This window comes from Tachypleus tridentatus, chromosome 11 (genome assembly GCF_004210375.1).
Source record: "Tachypleus tridentatus isolate NWPU-2018 chromosome 11, ASM421037v1, whole genome shotgun sequence".
In the NCBI taxonomy this organism is placed as follows: domain Eukaryota; kingdom Metazoa; phylum Arthropoda; class Merostomata; order Xiphosura; family Limulidae; genus Tachypleus; species Tachypleus tridentatus.
The window spans coordinates 83,322,462-83,337,214 of NC_134835.1; the positions used below are offsets into that span (position 1 = coordinate 83,322,462).

The 14,753-nt window shown below is 30.5% G+C and overlaps 1 protein-coding gene across 7 annotated transcripts in view; it reads right to left on the minus strand.

Moving 5' to 3' along the window:
- Window positions 1–14,753, minus strand: part of LOC143232623 (kinesin light chain-like) — a 71,324-nt gene that overhangs the window by 36,078 nt on the left and 20,493 nt on the right. For 3 of the 7 annotated variants that reach the window (XM_076468263.1, XM_076468260.1, XM_076468266.1), the window contains 4 exons: window positions 13,852–14,184; window positions 11,363–11,604; window positions 5,147–5,371; window positions 2,623–2,725 (listed from right to left, as the gene is read on the minus strand). In XM_076468263.1, coding sequence (XP_076324378.1) covers window positions 2,623–2,725; window positions 5,147–5,371; window positions 11,363–11,581 — 547 coding nt within the window. In that variant the 5' untranslated portion in view covers window positions 11,582–11,604; window positions 13,852–14,184. Of the gene's footprint in view, window positions 1–2,622; window positions 2,726–5,146; window positions 5,372–11,362; window positions 11,605–13,851; window positions 14,188–14,753 lie in introns of those variants that run through there. The other 4 variants (XM_076468261.1, XM_076468262.1, XM_076468265.1 and 1 more) reach the window with 2 other exon arrangements.

Sequence of the window (14,753 nt, forward strand, 5' to 3'; positions counted from 1 at the left end):
TCTTATCAGTTTCTCAGAAAATGTATTTTTTTCTTTATTTGAAAAAAATATTTTGTTGCATACAGGCTTTTAATCCTTCAAATACTACAAATTTAAATCTTTCTAAACACAAACTAAAAATTTTGCTTGTATACCCAAATTTCAATCTAAACCTACTGACATAACTATCATACATGATCCATGTGTCTTCAGACAAATCAATAGTGTACTAAAACTACAGAAAATAATCAATTATATGAACCAGGAAATATTTAAAGCTTTTTATGTGCATACAAGTTGTCGCTTTTGAAAACTTTTAATATGCAAGAGTTCTAAAGTTTGTTTGATTATCACAATTGATCTGGTTTTGTTTGTAAAGTTACAATAACAGGAAGGTATGTTTACAGTCTCTTGCAGTGTAGGGTTAGTTTCACTCTATGTACGAGTCTAAGATAGAAACTATTCTTAAAGAAAGTTGTCATGTCATCATACTTCAACTACAAAACCTTAAACCATTACATATATCCATTTCTAGAAACCCAGTGTACTGAAGAAGCTAAGCTAGACTTGATAATTTGGTACTGAAAGTACTAGTTACTTACGGCTGTGTGAGTGTGAACAAAGTACCAGCCCCAAGTGAAAATGTAGTGCTGGTACATGAGACAAATCAGCCCAAAAGAAAATGAAATGAAAAAGCAGACCATAAAATATTTTCTAATTCAATTAACCTGCATAGCTGGTGTCTACTACATGTAATGTTAAGTGTAAAAAAAACTAAAAAACCTTTTCATAAATGATGGATTTTTGTCCCTCACAAATAACAAAGTAAGAAGAGACCATTTTGACATCCATGGCAATTACTCTAAATAGTCAACTTATGTTTACGATATACTTTTTATCTATATCTTCAAACCTACTAAATGTATGTAAAATTTATTATAAAACTGCAATTTTTCTTTTCTTTCCTTGCTAAAGTATTGAAAGGATGTTTAAAGTTCTTGTTACAAATGGATGGCACATCTGTGCTATAAAATAAAACTGTTGAAAAATATTCTTTACTTATACATTACTGTCTCCCATGTTTCTCTTTGTTTGTTTGTGTGTGTCTGTGTACATGAAGTTGAGTAGTTTGAACAACACAAGTACTGGTAAAAACAAAGGATATTTCTTGTCACTCATTAACAGCATATACCTTCTCAATAACTATTGAATTGTTATAATTTTCAAGGCTTACTAAAAATAAGAATGTGTATCACAGTAACAACAACAAAATTGTCTCCACTTCCCCTTTGCTTTCATGTCAAGAATGTATAAATCAAGTCCACTGACAGCAGGAGGAAAGTAGTTCAGCAACCTTGAAAAGTTGCTAATTACATAAAATATTAAAACATATTTATATAAGCTTCTTTCAATCCACAAACTTGGGATATTTTAATAATGTTTTTATACTATATTTCAATGTTTTGGAAAAAAACTTTACCTATTATTATAAAGAAAAAATATTTATGGAGTATAATGCAGCCCACATAACATATTCTATGTAAATCTAATGTTGTAGTTTTCATTTACAACATTCAAAAACCATAAGTAAAATTTTAAATGAAACTAAACCAATTTAGTACAGTGTTTTGAACATTGAAAAATCCTAATGCTTTTCTAAATAAGCTATATGTTCCCTTTTCTGAAAGTTATTGTACGGGATCTACAGCTGAAGATCACGATTTAAAACTATAATAAAAGTATTGAAAAGTTACAAATAACATATCAAATACAAGTGACTTTGATTTGTTGGTGTATTCAAATGTTAAAGTTCAATCATGATGAAAGATTAGAAAGAAATTCAAACAGTCACTTTTAATATACTGCAACACTAATACCTTAATGTGTATTTTTTAGGCTTGTCTTCAATGATTTTAATTATTAAAATGTTTAAATTATCATGGTATGAGAAATCTGAATTACTGGACTACATCATATTACATATCATGAAAAGTACTCATTTTTACTGGCTGATTTTCATTCTATCTGGTACAAGATATTATTTTGTGTTTAATTTTACAATTAATACAAGTACCTCAAAGAGTGATACATAACAGCTATAGTTTTCTTAGATTTCAGTATTGGTTCAGATGTTTAGCTTTTTTATGTATTTTTGTATCCACTTCCAACTAATTCTTCCATAGTTTTGGAATTAGCAGGACCAAACTTCTCAAGCAGACTCAGAAAATTTCCTTAACTTTATAGAAACAGTCCCTACCAAGGGGTGTTAAAAATATGCATTGAACTTTATCCACAGATGATGAGTTCCTGGGAGCAGATTTTCTCAAAAAGAGAAGCCAGCTTCACAAACATGAAGCAATAGAAAATAAACATTACTATGGAAGATATACTAATCAAACAGGACCCTTCAGAAATACTCATAAGTGGGAACTATGATGGAACAAGGCGAATAACTGGATAATGCCATCAACTGATCCTGACTAACATTGAAAAAGCAGATGAAGAATACTTAGTCAAACTTCTTGTATTACAGTTCCTAAAAAATAAATATGCAGTTTTCAAAAACACCATATATAGTAAATTCTTGCCTGCTTAGTCAACATGCCAAGGTAATGATCTTAACTATCAGCATCTTAAAATTACCTTCATGCTGAGATCCATCATCATCGTCATCATCAGGAAAACCAAGATCTAATGTGGATTCACCCGTCTCAGATTTTTTCTCTCCAACTGAGTCCTCCATTCCCTGTAGATAAAAAAGACAACATTCTTAACTCTTGTCTCAAGGCATCATTAAACTTACAGTTGTATTCATTACATATTGCCCTTAAGAGTTACATAAAAGCTTTACAATGCTTATACATTAACAATTATACATCCCATGTAAAACTCATTGTGCTTATACATCCCATGTAAAATATTCATTGTGCTTATACATCCCATGTAAAATACTCATTGTGCTTATACAATAACAATTATACATCCCATGTAAAATACTCATTGTGTTTATACATTAACAGTTATACATCCCATGTTAGCCAGTACAATTATCAACTCATTAAACAATAAGTTCAGTTCAAACTTTCTTTGGAATGCTACTTCAAGGCTTAATTCTACTCTTTTGAATAAATGCAAGCATTTATGTATGCTCCTGAATTTCTATAAAACTTAAAAAGATTCACCAATAAGTTAGTTAAAACCATCAATTTCCTAAATAAATATACACAAAATAATTCCTAGAGGAATTAAGATCAAATTATCTATTAACATTCAAAGATTTTAGACTCACTCAAGAACTTAATAAATCCATATTCCAAAGTAAGATCAGATATCATCAAATAAATAAACATTAGCTGTAATATAACATTCATGGGCTCTACATAATTAAAATTATTGTGTTAGAATCACTGAAAAACTTGTTTACACAAGATAAACAGGTTATGTATATGGTTACAGCATTTCAATGGGTTAGCCAGGTATCATCAGGTACAACTGCTATAATGAGTGAGATCATAATCTAGGTAACAAAAAAAACTAGCAGATAGATACAATGGTATTTGATTGGATGAGCATAACAATGGTTAGTGATTTAATCTTGGATAAGAAATGATGAGAAAATACATAACTGAATAAACAAAATATAAAACAATGTGTATAAAAAGAATAATGTACAATATATCTTGATTACAAATCAACAGTATCTGAAGCACTACCTAATACCTACAGTAGCTTTAACGTACTACTCAGACAAGGAATATGTATAGTTGTAACTTTTGGCTAGCATCACAAGTAGTTGATAGTTGTGCTTGACCTCAATTAAAGGTCAGTGTTACGAAAGATAAATCATACAGTCAAGCATAACTTTAAACTAAATATTAAGTCTACTGGTTCCATGATTCCACTGCATTTCCAGATTTCAGCAATTAAACACCATAATATAAATATCTGAGCACATATCAAAATGTTCTTAAGTAATTACTAAAATTAAAGTTTTGATTTTGTAATTTGATAATTGGCAGGTAGAAGAGAAAATAATTAGCAAAGTTCTGATAAAAATAAAATTGTAGTGTGTTCTGGATTCAAGTTTTTAAGATTACTATTTTTGATCAGCTTAATAAGTAAATAGCATGGTTTCCCCCTTTATTTTTTGGTTTTTCTCAGATACATAATTTTAATATTTTGAAATATTTGGGAGGATAAATTACGTGTTACCCCATTTTCCTACTCTAATGAAATAACTATGTCAACCATACCCAACAAGAAAACAGATTTATCACCACATAATTCTCCAGGCCATATCCAAAAATTAAGATTTACCTACCAGATCACCATAGAAACCAAGTCTCACAAGAAACCTTGATTAACAGAACTAATATACATTATCAAGATCACACCAGACTGTAGATTTTTATTCTCACATTCCTCTTCAAGCATTCACTGCAAATTTAAAATCCAATATGTGTAAAAATTATACAGTATTATAGATACATTTCTAGTTCTTAGTATTGAACAAAAGGCTTCCTGGTAAACAATTTAGGGGATACAAAAGGTAGTACAGGTTTGAAATCAAAGTAAAGTAAAAATAACATCTCATATCTGTAACACCATAAAACAAAAGCATTAGCCATGACCTAAACAGATAAGATATTAAGCACTGAAAAAAAAACATACATTTTAAAAATTTGTAAGAGCACAACAAAAACTTATGGTTGTATACAATCTTTGCAACACCCTGTGTTAATTATCATAAGATTAGAAAAATTGTACAGAGAAATTTACTTATTAATAACTCCTTATAGATTAAATTAGGTTTAAATAGCATAAATAAATTTTATACAAAAACATTTAAACAATGAGGTTATTCTATTTCTTTATTGCAAAAATATTACAGGTTTCAAAACTGTCACAACATTGGCTCAACAGTCACTTTAAATCTCTCTTACAGTGAACATTTAAAACATTTCCTGCATGCAAGTTAAACTTATCAATATATGTAACACTGTAAACCAAGTTTCACTACACAGCTTGTACTTTTGGAAGGATCAACATAAATAATAAATATTTTTTAAACTAGTATTAAGTTTCTGTTTTTAGTAAACAACACTAATATTATTCTGTTAAACAATATTTTGATCACATTTCACTGATAGCAGACTTAACCACTTACTGCTTCATTGCTCTCATATTTTTTAAGTGAGCTCATAAATTCTAAGTGTTTCTTCTCTTCTTCCAACTGAGCTACTGACTGTTCTGATGCTTGCAACTTCTGCTGGGTGTTAGCAAGTTCATCTCGCAACCATGCATTCTCCTGGCATAGACGTTTCACTTGAGCTCGTAGTTTCTGTTTTTCGGCTTCCACTGTTTGTAAATGTCCAGCAAGAGCCAACACCACCTGACACACATTATTATTTAAATCACAGTGGATCACACTTAATTGTATTAATATATGACAGCTATTCTAAGATGCACAATAACAAAATATGGCTTGTGCCTAAAAAACATAACAATAATAGTAATTCATAAAATAAAGTTGGAAAGAAGAAAACAAATTAACTAAATCTTTAATACAAAGACTACTAACACCTTCAGTTGGATGAATTTATTATTGAAATCCTAGAGTACTGTTCTACCAAAGATAACTTACCTATTTAATTTTCCACTAAACACAAAAAATTCTTGAAGTCAAGCTCATCACAAAAAAATTTCAGCTTTTCTAATAACGTAGAAAGAGCTGTAAATATTACATAGCTTCAATCCAGAAGTATAAATAGCTTCTCTTTTTAACAGTTACATAATTTTTAACTCTTACTCAGCAGGAATGATTAATATTACTATTATATGGCATTAATAAGAAAAATTCCTTCTTAAAAAACAAAATTATTTGTAGATCAGACTACTTACTGTATGCATATGAAAATCTTTTTTAAAGCCTATGTCCCATATAAAAGTTAGAAACATAAGCAACCTAAAAAGTGTAATCACTGTTCACATCCAATGCCTAAAATGCCACTGTATCTCAACAGCATAGTTAAGGCATGAAATTAAAATATTAGAAATCATGGATTTAATGTCACACTGCTTATACATTGACAGGTCTTTCCTCATAACAGATTATGATACTCGACAAAATTACAATTAATGTGGATCATTGTAAGGCCAACTTCCATCCTCTGATTACTTCACAAATGACATGGCCAAGCAAAGACAGTACGTTTCATGTCAAAAGTCTGTTGAGTAGTTGCTTAGCATGAAGCCATGTCTTTGATTGCAGACTTCAAATCAAAATATTTGTGGCATTTCCAACAAAGGCCAATATTGCAGGCTCATTCTCTCAAATTTCAAGAATGCCAGGAATACAGAAAACTGAATCAGGATAAAGAGAATCAGGAGAAACTGACTAGACTTCTCAGAACATTCATGAGTTCATATAGATAGTATAATAAGAGTTCTGTAAGATTCTACACGATTAAGAGCAAGTGAAACTGCATACAACCACACATTTATTAAAAAATTTGAAGAGTGGATCCTGTGAGCAACTACAGAATGACAGCAAAATAAGTTTAAGCTCACAGTCACTCAATCTTGAATCTTCAATAAAACCAGACACATAAGAATGTCTTCAAAGGTGCTTGAAGAGAAGTCTGTTGTTCCATTCAAGAGTGTCAATATTTTTCATATGACTCAATGAAACATTACAAGTAGAAATGTTAGGTTATAATGGGATGTCCTGATCACCAGATGTAAAAGTATCAGCCAACGTCAGGCTCATCTCAGTGAAATTCACCTGGATACTAAAGTCAAAAGTACAATAGCAGACCATCTACTTGTACCAAGGCATGAATACACACTGCCAGGTAGGATGCTGTAGAGAGATTAGAGCTTTCCAGTATACTGTTAAAAAAAAAAAAAAAATTGAGAAGTTGAGTATAAAATCTGGATGGTTACTTGCAGACAGCTCCCTTCCAGAGCTTTATGATGTACAGGATCTAACATCTCTTATGCAGACTCTTTAGTCAAGTCATAAAAAAAAAAAAGACATAGTCCAGTTTCAAGTGAATAAAAATACATTAGATCTTGAATAAGAAAATCCTATCCATGCCCAAAAAAGGTGGAAGAGAGAATAAGTTGAACGTTTAGTACCCTTGAACACTTGCTTTATGTATAGATTAAGTTATTTTTTCATCAAACTTAAGTCCTATGACCTTTGTATTATCCACCACAGAAATTTCTAGACCTTTCAAATGGAGCTTGAAATCAGAAAACAATTCTTGCTGATGGCCAAAATGTACGCTCATGGTTTTAAAAGACAAAAATCTGAAATCTTTTGCAGTGGACCACTGAAACAAATTAACTAAGGGTAATATGAAGCTAATGCTCAATTACTTCATATTTTATGACTGAAAAGATATCTCAAAATGAGAGCATCAACTTTAATACTAAAAATGTGGCACCAAAGACAGAGCCCTGTGCAAAGAAACATGGAAGTGTTGATCCCATACAAACTAAAAAACACTTGCTAAAGTATAACTGGTAAAAATGACTAAGTTGTAGGATATTCCTTCCCAAAATCAAGAAAGATAAGAAATGCTATCTATCAAGAAAAATTTTTCAAAGAAAAACTTAAAGTTATATTAGGTGGTTCACTGTAAATCATTCTCTACAGAAAATACACTGGGCATTCGAGTGGAAGTTTTTTTTCATTTCAGGAAACAAGCATTATCCATCCTCTCTAGAATTTTGAACAAATAGCTAGTTAAACTCCTACAATTAGAAGAAACCTCAGGATCCTTCTTGAACTCAGAAAAAATGGATAGCATTAGCCTAATGCTATAAATCAGAAAATGTTTCTTCCTGACAATGACAAATTCACTAAAAGATAAAGAGAGGTAGGAAACAGATAACATGGTATCTCATAATGGATGACATCTGATGCAACTGATGTAAAGCAAGCTTAAGTTTCTTCAGAGCAAATAACTGATTACCATTGTAACAACAATCAGGCCAAAAATAAGGTGAGGATCTTTCAGGATGTCTTAACAAAGAAACAATTTTAAGCACTCAGAGAAGCACACTCTCAGGATGTTAGCAATACCCTGTTAATCTGAAACTTCTTGACCACTGGATTTTAAGATTAAAAGGGATTGGGATCTATACTTCCAGCTTACCTTTTGAATCTTTTTCCAAATTACACTGAAACAGGTGAAGGAAGAAGTGCTGACAGTGAATTTAATCCAAGATTCCTTCTAACTATGATGTCTGACCTTCTAAGTATGGACACTAGCCTTATGAAAGGCTGTATGACTGGTAAAAGTGGAATATCTGTAGAGGATATCTCAGACAATTTTCTGAACCAGTCTCCTAGGTCCTTTAACAATACACTATTCACCATAGATTAGAATAATTTGGAAGACAAGATAAAATTTTACGGATGATATGGTCAGTTGCCTGAACAATACAATCAATCACTGCCTTCACATAGTGATCAACAGACGAAGGAAGGTTAGCTGGTCTTCTCTAGTTTCCAACATGGTACACAAGTCAGGTGAAATCAACTGTTACCAATCTCCCTCAGAATTATGGAAAAATTATCACTGTTCATCCCTCAAAGGAACAGAAAGACGAAGAGAAGGTGAACAAATGAACAAATTAATGGCAGAAAATACCTAGCTCTTGGTATGGAAATTGGTATATTCAACAGTATTGGAGAGAGAAAGGTTAAGACCTCAGAGCTCATGCTCTAAAGATTGACCTTCCCATAAATATCTTCACAACAGAATGGACAGTGTCAATTTAAGTATCCCTGAATAAACAAGGAACAAGACAATGGTTCAATAAACTAATCAAAATCTTGACAGAATTCCTCTTTTTCAAGAGAGGTAAAAATAACATACTGTCATGGTAAGATCAGTGGAGACACAGTTGGGAAGAGATTCCAGAGGTGTAAAGAGATCAAAATCATGAAGGAAGTATACTGATCAATCAACAGTACTAGTCCTCCATGAACCCTTCCATCATACAACCCTTCTTTTCTGTATAATAAAAACTGTGGGATTATTATATCATTAACATATTTAAAAAAAATACATTTTAAAGAGATACACACATGGTGGTAGAAATTAGATAAAGCCTTAAATGTCATATAAATGAAAAGGAAAACTCAACATTTCCACTGTAAATGCCTAACCATGTTCACACATTTTGAGAAAAACTAAATGAGGACCTTTACTGTTTTAACTTTTGAGCACTTTTTGATCACCCTAGATTTAAAGAGCAGGTTCCTATCCAATATATTGGATTCAAGTGCTAGTTACCATTACTCATTGTTTGTCATTTCTGTATGTGTATTGCTTGTGCTTCCCAAATTATTTCAGTATTATTGTATCTAAGCTAACCAAAACACAGCCTTAATAGTTAGTACATATTACATAACTGAATGCATAGTAAAGCAAGTAAGTAATATTATCAACAAATTTTAATTTTGTTCTCAGCACAACTAAGCGTGAATCCCTCAACAGATCCTATTCAGTTAGGATAGCTTGAATTTCTCTATTAACAAGATTTTTATATAAAATGACATAAATAAACCAGTCACCATCAAAAAATATTTTGTGCATAGTACTGCTACATTATAAGAAAAAAACAAAATTTGTAACATTTTCATTGCACTTACTAGATAATACCAGCATTCAGTTAGTCAACAGTGAACAGCTCAGAACTTATAGAATCATTTCTTTACCCAACATTGACCTACAGGAATGATTTAACAAATTACTGAATTTTTTTCTGCTGTCATATTTTATTCAAGCTGCAATATGGAATATTTATTAACTTATGCTTAGAATTTGCTACAAAAAGTATATATGCCACAAGGAACCACTAAATATAACCAAAGATTTGTAATAGTATACCACTATCTAATACACAAGTCAGCCCTACAGTTTCTAACCTGAAATTAGCTGTTAACCATACTAATGATTTTAGAATACAAAAATGTTGATTATGATATAAAATGTAAAGTGCCAAAACCATGTATACTGAGCCACCAATCTAATGGTTGGAGTAACCTCTAGAGTCAGCCAACTATGAACTTTGTAATCACTGCATCAACACTAGTTATCTCCAGTATTAACAGCTTAATAATAAAAATTCACATACAGGTAAATATATGGCTTACCCTATACTTAATATCATGAAAGAAATTAATGCTACATTTGATAGCAACACAACCACCAACATGGAAAAAAAAAAACCTGAAAGTTGCTTCAAAAGAAACACCCTCATTATCCCATGATTTTTGCAGTAGTATTCTTAAACAATGACATACTCCATTTTTCTTCATTGTTAATTTCATAAGATATATTTATTACAATATATTGAATGATCTGATAATCACTTATTAAATTTTCTCTAGAGCTGGATAATTAATAATAAAAGTTAATAATAAAATTTTTGGACACATTACTTGATTGCATTAAACTTTATTTTTCTAACACAAGAGTCTATCAATTGATATGATAGAAAACAGTAATAATAGGAAACATTAATTTTCATTAGTTCATTATTTTTTTGCAAGTCATGACATTAATCAATCAAGCTGAACAACCTTCAATAATAAGTCAAAACATTAACATTTCAATTACTTGGATAATTGAAATAATTAAAAACACTAATTTTATTTAGAGATTATTGTTGTGATATTAATTGTTTTAATCAATTATTTTATGTGAAATTAATCAAAGCTTTTAGGTAATCAATTACACTGGTTATTCAAGTAAAACACTCAGCTATAATTTTGACACTTACAATGGTTATTTTAATTTATTAGCTTAGTATGCAGATTAAGAGCTAACCAAGACCTAAGATGAATAAACCCTGAGACATTTAATGTATTGGTGCATTTTAATAATCACAGCTTTCTTGTAAATTGGTTTATAAAACTATATATTTCTAGTAGGCTTGTTACATCAAAATGGTTTTGGTAAGTTTTAAGTTATAATCTACAATGTTAGCTTTTCATCATATGATATTGATAATAGCTATCTCCTTGCAGGGTCATAAGGCATTTCTTAAACTTCAATATTACTGTGTATCTACGTAAATAATCATTCTTGGACCAATTTTATTTATTTGTCCATTTTGAAAACTACCGAGATTTTAAATATGCGCCTTACTTAATCTTTATGGAATAATAATATTACTATCTACCTATGTCAACAAAACCTTCTTGGACAATGATAACAACATGTTCATGTAACAGTACCAAGTCCTTTTGTAGCTCAAACTGTTGTAGGTAACTTTATCAGTATCAACTCATACTTCAACAAAACATTCTATAAAGTTGTGTTAATGTCATATCTTTTATGAAACCCAATGGTTTATGTACCTGTGCTTCTCCAAGTCCCAGCTCTATTGATTCCAAATTTTTTTTAATAATTGAGGCCTTTTCTTCCACAAGATGACCATCTCCTTTCTCTTGTTGAACAGCTTTGAGTGATAACAAAAGGCCACTGTAGATGGAATTATGTTCATTCTTTAAAGCTTCAAGTCCTTGCAGTACTGTTTTGGTGTTGCTTATAATTTCTTCTTGAGTCATCCCAGTCATTTTCTACTGGTTCAGCCTGTTTTCTGTACATGAACAAAAACGTAAGACTATTTACTGAAAAACTATTACTAAAACATTACCTATATGAATGAGGTGCACACTTCAACATTTTTTTTAACTCATAACAATTACATCAACAAGTATTTTGGTAAATCCGTCAAAACCTTCCTCATTACATAATGATTAAAGATAAGGCTAAATATCATTGTTCACCAACAAGCTTACAAAATGTAGGCATCCTCATCTCTTTCATATCTACTTAATAAGTTAATTAAGGGTTTAACTAGCTTCAAATATCTCCTTATGAGTTTGTAACAGAAGCATGTAATATTCATAAATATATTCCATGAGGTTCTCAAGAAAATACATTCTCAAAAGAAAGTAAATAATATATAAGCTCTTCATCCTAAAATAATTATATTATCCTTTTCTATCAAATAAACATGTATTTAAAAATTCAGCTTAAGTAATATATGAATAACTTCCTTTGCAAGAGGTACTTGAAGGACTAATGAAAATTTCAAGAAAACAAGTAATTAAATAAATAGTTCTTACTAACATCTGCTGCCATCAGCATTAAAAAACAAACACATTTCTCAAACGTAATGAGCAGCACTTTGGCCTGTCTGATCAAAAACACAAAATAGTACATTTGAATACATACACACACAGATAAGCTACATTTTACAAAAATATAAATATTATTTTCTTCAACTTATGAAACATATCTTACCACAACCTTAAGATTCTTCAAGTACAAAAGTAACCCTCAACACCACCTAGCTTATTGAATAATACATAATTATATCCACCAACAGATGAAACAGTTCTTAATAGCACCTACTAAAACCCAAATATATTCCTCTACTTATTAAACCATTTCTTATTAGAATATGATTCGTGATCTTGTTTTTAAATTGTTAATGGTGACCAGAAGACCCTAGAACCAGTATTTTTATAAAATAGGCCACTTTGATCATGGAGATATAAATAACTAAATGGTATTTCTGGAAAAATGCATGATGTAAAATCTTTAATCTCCTAAACAATGAATTGTATGAATATCTCTTACATGCATTCAGGTTACACCCTCAAAACTGAAAACCACAATAAATTATGGATAATGAAGGGGGTAAGCAAGAACACAAATGTTTGCATAATGTAATACATATAACCTCTGTGTATGAGCTAACAAACCTTTAAAACAGTCAATCATGAATCTCTAACTCCATAACAGTATCTACTAAAATAGACATAATTCTACATAAAGTTTCACATGATAAATTTATTTTAATTTCATTAAAGTCCTTCACCTTTGCCAGCAAATGGTAAAAAAATTTTCTCTCATATTCCTAACACACTGAGAAAATATAAAATGTAAATCCACCCTTTTACTTTTCAAGAAATCATCAATTCTCTTCTCAAACTCTTGTAAAGTTCTTGCCTTCACTACCATCTATTTTAACTCTTTCCACAAGCTAATCACCTCATTACAAAAATAAAACTATAAACTGGACCTTCACTTGACTCTTATAAATCTTAAAAGTTCTCAGAATAAAGAGTATGAAGATGATCTTACACTTCTTTTCTCAAGAGAAAAGTTAAGACCTTAACTTGTTCCTATAAGATGACCCTTCAATCCCACAGTCATTCTAGTAGCACTTCTCTAAATCTAAATAAGTAAATTAAAACTGCAAACAGTATTAAAAATGATGCCTAATTAATGATTTGTATAAAGAGATCATTATACCTTTTGACTTGTAATCATTGTATCTATAAACTTGGGTGAGATTTTCTCAAGTGCCAGCCACGAAAAGACAATGAAATTTTTTTCCCTACCACAAAAGTATTATTCTAGTTAATTGTTTGGTTTTCATCTCTCAAAATTCATGAATATTCACAACAAACAACACAAAATAGTAACAAACAATAACTTCTTTTTTTTTAATCTTGTGAAAATCTAAAATCTACATTTTCAAATCCCAGGTTAGACAAAACCTACACAGATCTTGAATTGGTTCTAAGTAGTCTTGAGCATAATTATCAAATTAAGGCCACAAATGGATGTGGTACTATCAGTTAAACTGATTTATATACCAGTATCATAAAGATCTGACTAATAAAACAAGGATTAAAACAGGAAATTTTCAAAGTAAAACAGTAATTTTAAAACAGTGATTTTGAGCTGTGTGAGAAATAAGGAGGCTGCACACATCTGATGGTGAATTAAAATAATATTAATGAAATAAAAAAAAAAAAAATGTGCTTACCCCTATACAATTTAGAGAAACAATTGCTTGTACTGAATCTATCAATAGATCATCAACTTTTTTCTCTCTCAAGATGAATCTCTGCAGAACTAGGCACACTGATAGCTATATAGAACTATAAAAGTAACACAGCTCCATAATGATATAAAATATACCAAATTCTTTCTTTGTAATAGTGTCAACAGGTGACTTGTCATTCTCTCACAGCATTTACTGGCTGAAACATACAAACATCATCCACTCTACCAGCGAAAGGACATTGCAGTCATTGTCTCTTTTCTATACTAACATGTGAAGTAGCTATAACATCCCCACAGGTACAGTAGAAATTATCTGCTTTTAAAAATAACAAAGACAATAAATAACTAGAACAAAACAACTTCAACGATTTTCTTGACACATGTTCTAACTACATGGCATGGAAAAGAAGACAAATGAACTTTTTTTTAAATCCTATATTAATAAAGACGGTAAACAAATATATAACAAGCACACATATCACAAGACTAATCTATAATTTATTTTAGATCTAGTCCTTAAGTTGCACATATTCATACATAAGAATATGTACACCTAAGAAGCTAATGATAGTAAGAATGATTCACTATACAGATCTCTAGCTTTCAATTCTATAACTATTGCTAAGAACAGTATGTCAGCTTTTTCCATTAGGACACCTGCACTGTTTTATTACTACTAATGTTAATCTTGGTACAAACTTAGATATTTTAAAATGTATAAGGCAAGTAACATTGAATAACAACAATAATAATATATAAAATAATATGCATATGTATTGTGTAGGTTAGAAAATGACATGAATGAATAACTAATCACTTATAAAAACATACAAGATATAAATGTATCATTCTATCTGACAGTGACTAAGAGAGGCTATTCAA